At 74.4% G+C, this 13,072-nt stretch overlaps 2 protein-coding genes and 1 long non-coding RNA gene across 8 annotated transcripts in view; 1 reads left to right on the top strand and 2 right to left on the bottom strand.

Moving 5' to 3' along the window:
* Window positions 1-46: 46 nt before the first annotated feature.
* Window positions 47-8,715, bottom strand: APBB1 (amyloid beta precursor protein binding family B member 1). 5 transcript variants are annotated; one of them, XM_054216210.1, is made up of 14 exons: window positions 7,919-8,711; window positions 5,191-5,363; window positions 4,307-4,363; window positions 4,142-4,227; window positions 3,680-3,716; window positions 3,274-3,402; window positions 3,072-3,199; window positions 2,157-2,271; window positions 1,870-1,954; window positions 1,357-1,440; window positions 1,097-1,264; window positions 1,007-1,036; window positions 743-961; window positions 47-657 (listed from the first exon to the last, which is right to left on the bottom strand). In XM_054216210.1, the coding sequence occupies exons 1-14, from the start codon at window positions 8,520-8,522 to the stop codon at window positions 149-151; spliced, it is 2,424 nt and encodes an 807-aa protein (XP_054072185.1). In that variant the 5' UTR covers window positions 8,523-8,711; the 3' UTR covers window positions 47-148. The 5 variants fall into 5 exon arrangements, with proteins under 5 accessions (XP_054072185.1, XP_054072196.1, XP_054072229.1 ...); XM_054216221.1 differs by lacking the exon at window positions 1,357-1,440 and having other exon boundaries at window positions 7,919-8,715; XM_054216254.1 differs by lacking the exon at window positions 5,191-5,363 and having other exon boundaries at window positions 7,919-8,257.
* LOC128915623 (uncharacterized) lies at window positions 6,905-7,317 on the top strand. Of its 2 annotated transcripts, none has more exons than XR_008468697.1 (3): window positions 6,905-7,018; window positions 7,116-7,191; window positions 7,267-7,317. It is a non-coding gene; the product is annotated as an uncharacterized LOC128915623 (long non-coding RNA). The 2 variants fall into 2 exon arrangements; XR_008468698.1 differs by having other exon boundaries at window positions 7,224-7,299.
* Window positions 8,716-10,610: 1,895 nt separating the features above from the next.
* Window positions 10,611-13,072, bottom strand: part of LOC128902674 (hemopexin-like) — a 2,719-nt gene continuing 257 nt past the window's right edge. Inside the window, exons 2-3 of the mRNA XM_054186077.1 lie at window positions 11,794-11,943; window positions 10,611-10,945 (exon numbers count right to left, since the gene is read on the bottom strand). Of these exons, the coding sequence (XP_054042052.1) occupies window positions 10,791-10,945; window positions 11,794-11,943 (305 nt within the window). The 3' untranslated portion in view covers window positions 10,611-10,790. The remainder of the gene's footprint in view (window positions 10,946-11,793; window positions 11,944-13,072) is intronic.

Here is a 13,072-nt window from a genome sequence, read left to right as displayed (position 1 = left end):
CCTCCCTCCTCATCCTCGCCGCGGCAGGGAGGGGGCCAGGCCGGGCTGGTGGAATGGGTTTATTAATTACTTAGTACGACACAAGATCTTCGTTACAGCAGGAGCGGCGGCTCCGGAGCCGGGGCCCCGGCGAGCCCCACGCCACAGGTTAGACCGCATGCATCGGGGCAGGGCGGGCCCCGCGCCCCCCCTCCCGCGCCATCGTCCCCCTGGGGGTGGTGGTGGGGGGGAGGTGGCAGTGGGGGGCTCGCGCCAGCGTGGGGGGCAGGACCCCCGCCCCGTCGCCCTGGGGCAGGATTCCCTGCCCTGCTGCCATGGGGCAGGGCGCTCGGCGTGCAGCCCCCCCCGGGCGGGCACGCAGCCCCCGGCACGCAGGGACACACACGACGCCCCTGGGCGCGGACTCACCCCCGCCATCGCCCGGCGCTGCCGGCCCATCCCAGGGGCGGCGGGTGGGGAGGGGACCCGGGTGGCTCCCCCCGTCCCGGCTCACGGCGTCTGGGCCCCGAGGCGCCTGGGCTTGAGGGTGCCCAGGAGGGTCTGGACGCCGCGGCGCACCGAGGAGCCCACCCGACGGGCCACCGAGTCGGCCGGCGGGGCCGGCAGGCAGGAGCTGGAGGCCTGGGGCCGGGCGTCCAGGCACTTCTGGTAGCGCAGCTGGGGAGAGCGGGGTGAGGGGCGGCGCGGAGGGGGACGTGGGGCGGGGTGGGGTGGGGGGGACAAGGGGGGGACACTCACTCACCATGCAGGCGGCCTGCAGCGCCTCGCTCAGCCCCGCCGCGTTGGGCTCGCACCAGACCATGTGGCAGCGGAAGGCGCCGGGGGCGCTGGCCATGATGAAGGCGAAGGAGCGAACGTCGCGGCCCACCCCCATGAAGGACAGGAACCGCACGCGGCACTCGCACAGCACGGCCTCCGTCTGCGGGCACGCGGAGGGCGCCGTCACCGCCACGGATGGCACCTCTATGGCCATCACCGCCACGGCCGGCAGCGCCACAGATGGCACCTCCATGGCCATCACCGCCACGGATGGCACCTCCATGGCCATCACCGCCACGGCCGGCAGCGCCACGGATGGCGCCGCCACGGATGGCACCTCCATGGCCGGCACCGGGCCAGGGCCACCACCACCGCGGGGCCGGACGCACCTGCTGGTGGGTGATGGTGAGCGTGGCGGGCGCCACGTTGACCACGATGGGGGTCCAGTGCTCCTTAGTGCCGGTGGCCAGCGCCGCCTCCAGCGCCGCGTTGATAACGTCCATGCCTGGGACGGGCCGGCGTGGGGTGGGGAGCTCAGGGGGGGCTGCCCCACAACCCCACACCGTGGGGCAGCCCCCCCCCGCGCCCCACACTCACCCACGGGCTTGGCGACGGGGACGCAGCCCAGGTAGCAGACGGGGAACTGCTGCACCACCTCGCTCTTGGGCGCCGGGAACTCCACTGCGGCACGGCGGGGGTCGGCACCGCGCTGCCCCACAGCCAGCGCCCCACAACCATCACCCCACACCCGACCCCCCCCCCGCCATCTCCCCAACAACCGTCGCCCCACGGCCGGCCCCCCACAACCATCGCCCCACACCGGGCCCTGCATGCCCATGGCACCCCGGTGCCCCACGGCCAGCCTCCCCCCCCCCCCCCCGCCAACCATTGCCCCACGGCCAGCCCCACACCACCGCGGCACCCCATACGTCGCCCCACGCCCAGCCCCCCCACAACCATCGCCTGACAACCGTTGCCCGACACCTGGCACCACACCCCCCACGGGACCCCGACCATCGCCCCACCGTCCCCACACTGCTGTCCCCCAACAGCCCACCCTGCCCCACAACTGGCCCCCCCCCCCCCCCCCCCCCCCGGACCCCCCCCTACCCTGGAAGGGGATCTCCACCAGCCTGGCGGGGTCCAGGGAAAGGCCGTTGGCCAGCGCCCGGGCGTTTCGCCGCTCTTCCATGATCTGGGGGGAACACGGGGGCACCGGCCCCCCCAGCTGCCGTCACGGCAGGACCCCCGGGGGCCACTGATGCTGGGGAGGGGGCTACTGACACTGGGGAGGGGAAGGGTCCCACCGGGAACAGACCTCGGAGCTGGCTGGGTGTGGGGGGGTGGCTCACCTGGGGTCGGGGGCTCTGGTGGGGGGGCTCGGGGGGGGGTCTCACCTGGGAGCAGAGCTCGTGCAGGCCGGTGGCGATGTCCTTGGCGGGGCTCTCGCAGCGGAAGACGTGGCACTTGAGCATCTGCGTCAGCTGGTCCCGGGCCACGTAGGCGAAGTCCCTGGTTGGGGGCACGGGGGGGGGGGTGGGGGGAAAAGCACACTCAGGACCCCCCCAACCCCGCTATCCCAGCCCCCCCGAGACACCCCCCTGGGTGCCTCGCCGCCGTCCCAGCGAGGGAGCGCTGGGAGCACTGGGCACGCCGGTGCGGGGCTGGGCGGCCGTACCTCTCCCTGCGTCCCGGCGGCGCAGCAGGAGAGAGCCAGAGAGCGCAGTTAAGGCGGGGGGGGGGGGTCGGGGCACGCACCCCCCCACACCCACCCCCCCTGCCCCCCACAGGGCCCTGCCCCAGCTCCTGAGACCCTCCCCGACCCCACACCGCCGGGGGGCTCAGCCCCAGGACCCCCGCACCCCCGAGACTCCCCCCTGTGCCCCCAACACCTCGCGTACCCGGGGCCTCCCCCGCGGCCCCCCACGCACCCGCAGCCCCCTGCGCCCCACACACGTGGGACCCCGCAGCCCCGCACCCCACGTGCGCGCGGGACCCCCACATCCCCACGGACACGGGGTCCGTCCCCCACACGCGCCTGCATCCCTGCACCCCCCACCCCGTGCCCCATATGCACAAGACCCCCCCAACGGCCCCCGCACCCCACATGCACAGGACCCCCACGCCCTGCAGGCACCCTCCCTCCCTGCCCCACAGCCGCCCCCCATATGCACAGACCCCACCTGGCCCCCACCCCTCGCAGCCCCTTGGGTTCCCCCCGCAGCCCCCCCGTCCGCCGCGTGGCCCTCCCCGTCCCCCCACCTCCGCAGCCCCCCGCCCCACACGTTACCCCCCCCCCTTGTCCCCCCCACCTGCCGCTGTCGCGCCCCACGCCCCAGACGCGGATGGCGGCCACGGGCTGCGCGTGCAGCAGGGCCTGGTCCTGGGGGTCCACCAGCTTCAGCGTCCGGCCCTCCAGCAGCAGCAGCATCGCCCGGCCCTGGGGGGAGCCCCACGTCAGGGCAGGGCTGGGGGGGGCCGCCGCGGGGCCGCCGTGGGTCGGGGGACACTCACCTCACCGGGGGGGCCGCGGCGGTGCAGGGAGAGCTGGCGGATGCAGTTGTTGACGGCTACGCTGCTGCGGCCGGGGGCCAGCTCCTCCTCGCTCATCTCCACCCAGCCCAGCGAGCGCACGGCGAAGCGCTATGGGGCAGGTGGCGGCGGCGTGTGGGGCAGGGGCCCGGGGGGGGGTGGGGGGGCAGCTCTGCCCCCCCGCGCCCCCCAGCCCCGCGGCAGGGCAGACCCAGCCCAGCCCCCCTCCCACCGCGGCACCCCTGGGGTAGGGGTCCCAGCTGCCCCCCCGGCAGTGGGGCAGAGCCCAGGCCCTGTGGGGCAGCCATGGGGTCCCCGCGGTGTGTGTGTGTGTGTGGGGGGGGTGTCTCTGGGCTGGGCACCCCCCATCCCGGGACACCAGACATACCTTGGAGCCCGGGGTGTCCTCCTCGGCCAGGGTCGTGCTGCAGGAGCAACGGGGGGGGTCACCGCTCCTGCCCCCCAGCACGGGGTGGGGGGGGGGGGGGCCTGGACCCCCAGCTCTGCCCCCCAACCCCCAGCATAGGGCCCAGCCCTGGCCCCACACCCCCCCCATCCTGCCCGTCCTTCGGGGTCCCACCTCCCCACGGGCTCACGCACCCCCCCATGCACCCCACAGCCCCCCAACACCCCCCCCCAGCCCCATAGCCCCCCCCCCCAGACCCCCCCTTGACTCCCCACAGCCCCTTGACGGCACCCCCCCATAGCCCTCCACACCCCACCCTTGAAACCCCCCCACAGCACCCCCATATCCCCTCACAACCCCATGGCCTCCCACAGCACCCCCCACGCACCCCCCCGAGCCCATGGGCCCCCCACACCCCCATGCACCCCGCAGCCCCCCACGCACCCCACGGCCGGCGAGGCCCGTCCCGGCGAGGGCGGCTCCTGGTCCCGCGCCTCCGGCTCCTCATCCTCCTCCTCGGGCGGGGGGTCCTGGGGAGGGAGCGGGGGGCTGGCAGGGGCCGGGCGCCGTGGGGGGCTGCCCCCCGCCCGCCCCACAGCCCCCTCTCACCTTCCAGAAATCCCCCTCCTCGAAGCCGTCAGCTGGGGCGAAGCCCGTCCAGGCCAGCTGTGGGGAGAGCGGGGCCGACTCAGGGTGTGCGCCGTGGGGCAGCCCCACGGCTCCGCACCCCGGGGGTCCCCACCACCCCACACACCATGGGGCAGCCCCACCGCCCTGCACCCCAGGGGGCATCCACCACCCCACACCACAGGGGGTCCCCACCACCCCACACGCCATGGGGCAGCCCCATACCCCAGGGGTCCCCACCGCCCCATGTCCTGGGGGGGCAGCCCCATGGCCCCACACCCCAAAAGGCAGCCCCACGGCCCTGCATCCTGGGCGTCCCCATGGCTCCAAACCCTGGGGGGCAGCCCCACACCCTGGGGGCCCCCATGGTCTCACACCCCAAAGGGCAGCCCCACGGCCCTCTATCCTGGGCGTCCCCATGGCTCCAAACCCTGGGGGGCAGCCCCACACCTCAGGGGTCCCCACTGCCCTATGTCCCGGGGGGCAGCCCCACGGCCCTATATCCTGGGCGTCCCCATGGCTCCAAACCCTGGGGGGCAGCCCCACACCTCAGGGGTCCCCACTGCCCTATGTCCCGGGGGGCAGCCCCACGGCCCTATATCCTGGGCGTCCCCATGGCTCCAAACCCTGGGGGGCAGCTCCACAGCCCCACACCCCGGGGGGTCCCCACCGCCCCATGTCCCGGGGGGGGCAGCCCCACACCCTGGGGGACCCCATGGCCCCACACCCCAATGGGCAGCCCCATAGCCCTACACCCTGGGGGTCCCCATGGCTCCACCCCGCAACGGGCAGCCCCATGGCCCTGCATCATGGGGGTCCCCACCGCCCCACACGCCACGGGGCAGCCCCCCACCCCCCGGACTCACGGGGGTGTCCTGTGCGGGGGGGGTGGCCGGGGAGGGGGGCCCGGCGGGGGGCTGCCACTGCGTGGTGCCGGTGGGGACGTGCCAGTAGTAGGTGCCCGAGGTGTCCTGCACCCGCAGCCACCCCGCCGGCAGGTCCGAGTCCGGCCCCACGGCGCTGCGCGTCCAGAAGGAGTCTGGGGGGGTGGAGGAGGAGGAAGGGGGGGGGGGGGGGGGGGGGGGGCACGTCAGGGGCAGCCGCGGCACCCCCCGCCCCCCGCCACAGGGACTGGGGCCAGGCAGGGCCTGGGGCACCCCCCGATGTGAGATGGGGGGGGGGGTCCCACATCGCCACCAGGGCGTCCCCCCACTTTCTGACACCCGCCAGGGGGCACACACACACACACACACCCCCCCCCCCCGCCTGCCACCCCAGCCCCACCATGGGCCCCACGGCAGCCCCAGCCCATCCTGGTCCCCGTCCCCATGTCCCCATCCCTGTCCCCATGTCCCCTCCGCGCTCACCTGGGCCAGGCTGGACCAGGCGTTTCCCCGGCAACCGCTGACGGCAGCACGGGATGCGGGGCGGGGGGGGGGGGGGGATGGATGCGGGGATGGCGGGGGATGGGACAGGGATGAGGGGCTCAGGGAGGGACAGGACACAGGGACAGGGGTGCGGGGGGGGGCAGGGATGGGGTGTCTGAGGATGGGGGTCGGGGGGAGGCAGGGATGCAGGAGGGGGACAGGGCTGGGGGGACACACAGCAGGGACAGGACGCAGGGATGGGGGGACGCAGGGGGGGCAGGGTGTCCGAGGACTTGGAGGGGGGGGGACGCAGGGACGGGGGAACACGGAAGGGGGGGGGACAGGACACAGGGATGGGGGAGGGGAGAGCGGGGACAGGGGGTGAAGGGTGTGGGGGTGGGGTGTCCAAGGACCGAGGGGGGGGACGGACAGAGACAGGGACACACGGATTGTGGGGATGCAGGAATTGGAGGGGGGGGGGTGAGCGGGGAGGGGGTGTCCAAGGACAGGGCGGGGGGGGCTCAGGGAGGGACACAGGGATGCAGGTGGGGACGGGGGGGGGACAGGGATGGGGTGTCCAAGGACAGGGGCGGGTGGCAGGGACATTGGGGGGGGGGCATAGATAGCACAGGCCAGGCCAGGCCACCGTGGGGCTGTGGGGGGCAGAGGGGATGGGGGGGCACGGAGGGGACGCACCCAAAGGTGGGGGGGGGGGGGGGGTGACAGCACAGTGGGGCCAGCGCCATGGGGCACGGTGGGGACGTGCCACCAGCCCAGGGGGCTGGAGGGGGCCAGGGGGCACAGAGCGGGGGTCCACGGAGTCAGCGGGGGCTGGGGGGCAGGAACGGCCCCCAACAGGGATGGGGGGAGCCCGGGGGGGGCAGCAGTGGGGACAGGGATGGGGGGGAAGGTGTGGAGCTGACAGGGACAGGCAAGGACAGCCGTGGGGCTGCCGTGGGGCAGCTGTGGAGGGGATCAGGGCAGCCGTGGGGCAGGCAGGGACCACTGTGGGGTGGTCAGGAGAAGCCGTGGGGGAATCAGGGGCAGGCGGGGGCTGCAGTGGGGCAGGCGGGGGACAGCCATAGGGCAGGCACAGGCTGCCATGGGGCAGAGGTAGCTGTGGGTCAGCGAGAGGTGGCTGTGGGTCAGCGAGAGGTGGCACGGGGCCGCCGTGGGACAGGTGTGGGGTGGCTGTGGGACAGCTGTGGGGTGTCCGTGGGTCAGTGAGAGGTGGCTGTGGGGCCACCATGGGACAGGTGGGGGTCAGTGAGAGGTGGCCATGGGGCTGCCATGGGACAGGGGTGGGGTGGCCATGGGTCAGTGAGAGGTGGCCATGGGGCCGCTGTGGGACAGGTGTGGGGTGGCCATGGGTCAGTGAGAGATGGCCATGGGGCCGCCATGGGACAGGTGTGGGTCAGTGAGAGGTGGCCGTGGGGCCGCCGTGGGACAGGTGTGGGTCAGTGAGAGGTGGCCGTGGGGCCGCCGTGGGACAGGTGTGGGGTGGCCATGGGTCAGCCATGGGTCAGTGAGAGGTGGCCGTGGGACAGGTGTGGGGTGGCCACGGGTCAGTGAGAGGTGGCCGTGGGACAGGTGTGGGGTGGCCATGGGACAGGTGTGGGGTGGCCGCGGGTCAGTGAGAGGTGGCCATGGGGCTGCTGTGGGGTGGCCGCGGGTCAGTGAGAGGTGGCCATGGGACAGGTGTGGGGTGGCCGCGGGTCAGTGAGAGGTGGCCATGGGGCTGCTGTGGGGTGGCCACGGGACAGGTGTGGGGTGGCCACGGGTCAGTGAGAGGTGGCCATGGGACAGGCGCGGGGTGGCCACGGGTCAGTGAGAGGTGGCCGTGGGACAGGTGTGGGGTGGCCACGGGTCAGTGAGAGGTGGCCGTGGGACAGGTGTGGGGTGGCCACGGGTCAGTGAGAGGTGGCCGTGGGACAGGTGTGGGGTGGCCACGGGTCAGTGAGAGGTGGCCGTGGGACAGGTGTGGGGTGGCCATGGGACAGGTGTGGGGTGGCCGTGGGTCAGTGAGAGGTGGCCATGGGACAGGTGTGGGGTGGCCGTGGGTCAGTGAGAGGTGGCCATGGGACAGGCGCGGGGTGGCCGTAGGTCAGTGAGAGGTGGCCATGGGACAGGCGCGGGGTGGCCATGGCTCAGCCGCGAGTCAGCGAGAGGTGGCCGCGGGGCCGCCGTGGCTCAGCCGTGGGGCCGGGGTTGGGGGGGGACGACCCACCTGCGTCGTCGGGGGAGCTGCCGGGGGGGCTGCCCTGGCTGAGCGTGGCCCAGCTGGAGTCCTCGTCGCTGGCGGCGCCGCTGCGGGCCCCGAAGAGGCGGCTGGCGCTGCGGGGGGGCTCCCGCGGGCCCCGCTCCCCGCTGCCCTCCGACTCCCCCGTCGCCGGGTCGCTCTGCACCGGCGTGGAGTCCCCGTCGCCCTCCTCCTCCTCATCCTCCTCCTCTTCGTCCTCCTCCTCCTCGTCCTCCTCCTCCTCCTCGTCGTCTTCCTCCTCCTCCTCCTCCCGCCGGCCGTGCGGCCGCAGCGGCAGCAGCAGCCCGGGCCCCCCCCCGCCGCCTCGGGCGCTGTGCGGGGCGGGGGCGGGCGGCGGCCGCAGCTCGTTGCGGTTCTGGTCGCGCTGGGCCGCGCGGCGCCGTTGGTTCCGCCCTTCCTTCACCCACTTGGCGGTTGCCGGTTCCTCGGCGGGGGCCGGGGGGGGACCCTGCGCCGGGGGAGGGCCCTGCGGCGCCGGGCTCAGCGCCGGGCACCGGTTGTCGTTGGCCAGGTCGCCGTGCTCGCCCAGCGGCCCCGACAGCTCGCCGCGCTCGCCGAGGGACCCCGACATGGCGGGGCCGGGGGGGGGGGCGAGGCGGCGGGGCCCCCCCGAGGGCCCCCCCTCACCTGCCGCTGGCGGCGGCTCCTACAGCCCCCGGGGCGCCGGGGCCTCCGCGTCCATCGGGGCCTGCGGGGGGAGCGCGGGCAGAAGCGGCGCCGACACGCCGGGACCGCCCCTCACGCCGGGACCGCCCCCCACCCCGCGGGACCCCTCCCACACCCGGGGCCTCCCGCCGCCGCCGCCGCCCCCCACCCCGGACGCGGCCCGGCCGGTACCTGCGGCGGCTCCGCGGGCGGGGGGAGGAGGGGGGGGCGGAGAAAGGCGAGGGGGCGGCGCTTCCGCTTCCGGGGCGGGGCGGGGGCAGGGCCCGCCCACAGCGGCACCGGTACGGGGCGGGGCGGGGCGGGCGCCGCCCCCCGGTACCGCCCCACGGAGCGGCGACGGGCGGCGGATCGCGGTACGGCCCCGGCGGGCGGAGCAGAGCGGGGCGGGGGCGGGGGAACGGGAGGGCTCGGCCCCACCGTGTCCCCCCCCGGCCCCCCCCCAGCGGTCGGTGTCGCCCCGCGGCGAGGAGCGACCCGCCCCCGGCGCCGCGGGCACGGCCCGACCTCTCCCACCCGGGACCCACCCGGGAACAGGGACCTCCGGGACCCCCCCCGCCGCCCCGGCTCGTCCCGGGGACCCGGCGCTGGAGCCATCGCCGCGGGGCCGGGGCCGGGGCCGGGGCCGGGGCCGGGGCCGGGGCTGGGGCGGGGAGGGGGGGCGCACGGCGCGGCCGGGCACCAGCCGGTGCGGTACGGTACGGTACGGTACGGCATGGTATGGCACGGCATGGTGCGGTACGGTACAGTCCGGCAGAGTACGGTACAGCACGGTATGGCACGGTATGGTACGGCACGGCACGGTACGGTATGGCACGGTATGACATGGCATGGCACAGTACGGCATGGCAAAGTACAGCACGGTGTGGTACGGCACGGCACGGTACAGGACGGTATGGTATGGTACGGTATGGTACAACATGGCACAGCACAGTACGGCACGGTACGGTATGGCACGGTACAGTATGGTACGGCACAGTATGGTACGGCACGGCACGGTACAGTACGGCAGGGCACGGTACAATGCAGCACAGTATGGTACGGCATGGCACGGTATGGCACGGCATGGTACGGCACAGTATGGTACGGCACGGGAGGGTACAGTGCGGCATGGTACGGTACAGTATGGCACAGTATGGGATGGCACAGTATGGTGCAGTACGGTATGGCATGGTACGGCACAGTATGGTATGGCACGGCACAGTACAGTATGGTACGGCACAGTATGGTACGGCACGGCACGGTACAGTACGGCAGGGCACGGTACAATGCGGCACAGTAGGGTACGGCATGGCACGGTACGGTACGGCATGGTACGGCACAGTATGGTATGGCACGGGAGGGTACAGTGCGGCACGGCACAGCACAGTACGGCACGGCACGGCACGGTACAGTACGGCAGGGCACGGTACAATGCAGCACAGTAGGGTACGGCATGGCACGGTACGGTATGGCACGGCATGGTACGGCACAGTATGGTATGGCACGGGAGGGTAGGTACAGTGCGGCACGGCGCGGCACAGTACGGTGCAGTCCGAGCACAGTATGGGATGGTACGTGTATGGTAGAGTGCGGTACGGCACGGCACGGCACGGGATGGCACGGGATGGTACGGCACGGTACACAACATAGCACGGCACGGCGCGTTACGGAATGGTACGGCCGCATGGCACCGTCTGCCGCGGCAAGGAACCGGCACAGCGGGGTGTGGGACGGGGCGAGACGCAGCCCTGGGGCCCCGCGCGGCCCAGTTCAGCCCAGCAGGGCCCAGTTCACAGCCCGCCTCAGCCCAGTGCCCCCCCCCCAGTACCGCGTCCCCTGCTGACACCCCCCACAAAGGCCCAGGGACCTGCCGCCCTCTCCCCCACCCCCCCCCAGGCCGGGGTGGCACTGGGCTGGGGACGGGGCTGTGCCACCCCCCATGGCCCCCGCGTCCCAGCGCCGCCCTCCCCCCCGCCTCCAACCCCCCCCCAGCCCCCCCAACCCAGACCAGGAATGTTTTTGGTGAATTTTAATTGTGCCCCCGCAACGTCCCGGCCGGCCGCCAGCAGAGCCCCGGGGCGTCACCGGCGTCACCGCTCTGTCCCCGTCCCCGTCCCCGCTCACTGGGGACACCGGAAGAAGCGGGCGGCGATGTTCTGGGGGGGCGCTGGCTGCCGGGCCCCCAGCAGCTGGGTCACCCCGGGTACTGGTAGAAGTCGGCGCCGCGGAAGAGGAAGACGCCGTCGCGGGTGCACATGGCGCCGTCCACGCCGTCGTGGGGCAGCGACGTCGCCTCGCCCGCGGGCCCCGCGGCGTCCTGCGTCAGGTCCACCCGTCGCACGCCGTCCCCTGCCGGCACCCGCGCCGTCGGCCCTCCGCACCGCGGTGCCACCCAGCCCTCCGCGCATTTCCCCCCCACCCCCCCACGGCACCCGTCACCCCCCCCCCCCCCCCGCAGCACCGGAGACCCCCGCCATGGGAGCCACCGGTGCCAGGCACCGGACGCGCCGGCACAGACACCCCAACACCGGCGGGAGGGGGGTGGGGGGGGTCCCACCACAGGAGGACCCCGGCACTGGACAATCCCGGCACCGGGGGTCCCGGCACAGGGGAATCCCGGCATCGGGAGGTCCCATCACCGCAGGATCCTGGAACCGGGGACGGGGTGGGGGGGGGGTCCTGGCACGGGGGGGGTCCCAGAACCGCAGGGTCCCGGCACCGGGGGTCTTGGCACAGGGGAATTCCCAACGCCGGGGGGTCCCATCACCGCAGGGTCTCGGAACCGGCGGGGGCCGGGGGGGGAGGTCCTACTACAGGGGGGGTCCCAGAACCGCGGGGTCCCGGCACACGGGGGGGGGTCCCCAGAACCGGGGGGCTCCCAGCACTGGAGGGTCCAGAACTGGAGAATCCTGGCACCAGGGGGGTCCCATCAGTGGGGGGTCCCGGAACCGGGGAAGGGGGGGTGTCCCTGGCACGGGGGGGGGGGGGAGTCCTGGAACCAGGGTGTCCCAGCACTGGGGGGGGTCCCAGTCCAGAGGGTCCCATCACCACTCTGGCACTGGGGGTCCCGGCACTGGGGGTGGTTCCCAGCCCAGGGGGGTCCCAGCCCGAAGGGTCCCGGCACCTGGGGGGGGGGTTTGGATGGGGGGGTTGGAGGGCGGGGGGGGGGTGGTGTCCCGTCGCAGCGGGTCACCCACCTGCGATGACGTAGAGGTGCGCGGAGCCGGGGCAGTGTGAAGGCGGCGTCGGCGCGGGACACCCCCAGTTCCTCCTGCAGCGCCCGCGGGGTACCCCAGCACCGGGCCGGTGCCCCCGCCCCGAGAGGAACACCCCACACCCGGGGAGCCCTGGGGGGAGCGAGGGGGCGGCGTGGGGCAGGGCCGGCGGGGGGGTGGGGCGGGGGGGGGGGGTGCTGGGGGAATAGGGGTGCTGGGGGGGCAGGGCCAGCACGAGGGGGGCCAGCCTGGCGTGGGGGGCACGGGGGGCAGGGCTGACACGGGGGGGATGGCATGGGGGGGGGGGGCACGGCACGGGACAGAGGGACAGCATGGGGGGGGTGGGGGGACAGGGGGCTCGGGGAAGGGTTTTAGGGGACCCCCGGGAGCTCTGTGGGGTGGATCCCATGGGGGGCAGGGCTGGGGGCCGGGGGGGGGGGGATCGAGGATGGGTTTTTGGGGGGGGGGGGGGGGGCTGGGGGTGAGGGCAGGGTATGCCCCGGGGGGGGGAGTTGGGTGGGGTGACGTTCCCTGAGGCGCCCCGGCCCCCTTGGAGGGGGGGGGACACGACATCCCGCGGCTCCCCCGGGGGCAGGAGGGAGGCGCCGCAGCGACCCCGACACCGGGGGTCTCGCTGTGGGGCCGGGGGAGTGGGGCAGGGGCTGGGCGGGGGGGGGCCGCGGGGGGGGGGGCCGAGGCCGCACCTGCAGCAGGTAGATGCCGTCCGTCCCAGGCGAAGGCGGCGTCCACCCCCCCCTCGACGCCGGGCCAGACGTGGGGCAAGGGGCCAGGGGTGGTGCCCGTCCCCCGTCTCCAGCTGGAACGAGAGGTTCCCTGCGGGGGCCTCAGCGCCAGCCCGCCGCCCCACGGAGCCGCCCCATAGATCCAACCCCACGGAGCTGCCCCACGGATCCACCCCCTGGGCCTGCCCCATGGATCTGCCCCATCAATCCGCCCTGCAGGACCTGTCCCGCGGATATCTGCCCCACGGATCCAACCCATGGGCCTGCCCCACAGATCCGACCCATCGCTCTGCCCCATAGCCCCCACCCCATAGATCCACGCCACGGCCTGCCCCACGGACCTGACCCATACACATCCACCCATGGATTCCGCCCCCATATGTACGAGCCAGGCTCCCACCCCACAAACTACCCCCATGGACCTACCCCACAGCCCTGCCCCATAGATCCACCCCACGGACCTGCCCCGTGGATCCACCCCACAGACCTGCCCCATGGATCCACCCCATGAGCCTGCA

This window comes from Rissa tridactyla, chromosome 1, assembly GCF_028500815.1.
Source record: "Rissa tridactyla isolate bRisTri1 chromosome 1, bRisTri1.patW.cur.20221130, whole genome shotgun sequence".
Taxonomy (NCBI): Eukaryota; Metazoa; Chordata; class Aves; order Charadriiformes; family Laridae; genus Rissa; species Rissa tridactyla.
This window is presented reverse-complemented; position numbering and strand designations above follow the sequence as displayed.

Bases quoted from the DNA above. Each gene is read 5' to 3' on its own strand.
- APBB1 (XM_054216210.1), bottom strand. From the start codon at position 8,522: ATGTCGGGGTCCCTCGGCGAGCGCGGCGAGCTGTCGGGGCCGCTGGGC. The intron at 2,272-3,071 runs GTGGGGGGGACA...GCCCCCAACCAG, and splicing joins GTGGGGCGCGACAGCGGCAG to GGACTTCGCCTACGTGGCCC. The intron at 1,265-1,356 runs GTGAGTGTGGGG...GGCCCGTCCCAG, and splicing joins CCCCGTCGCCAAGCCCGTGG to GCATGGACGTTATCAACGCG.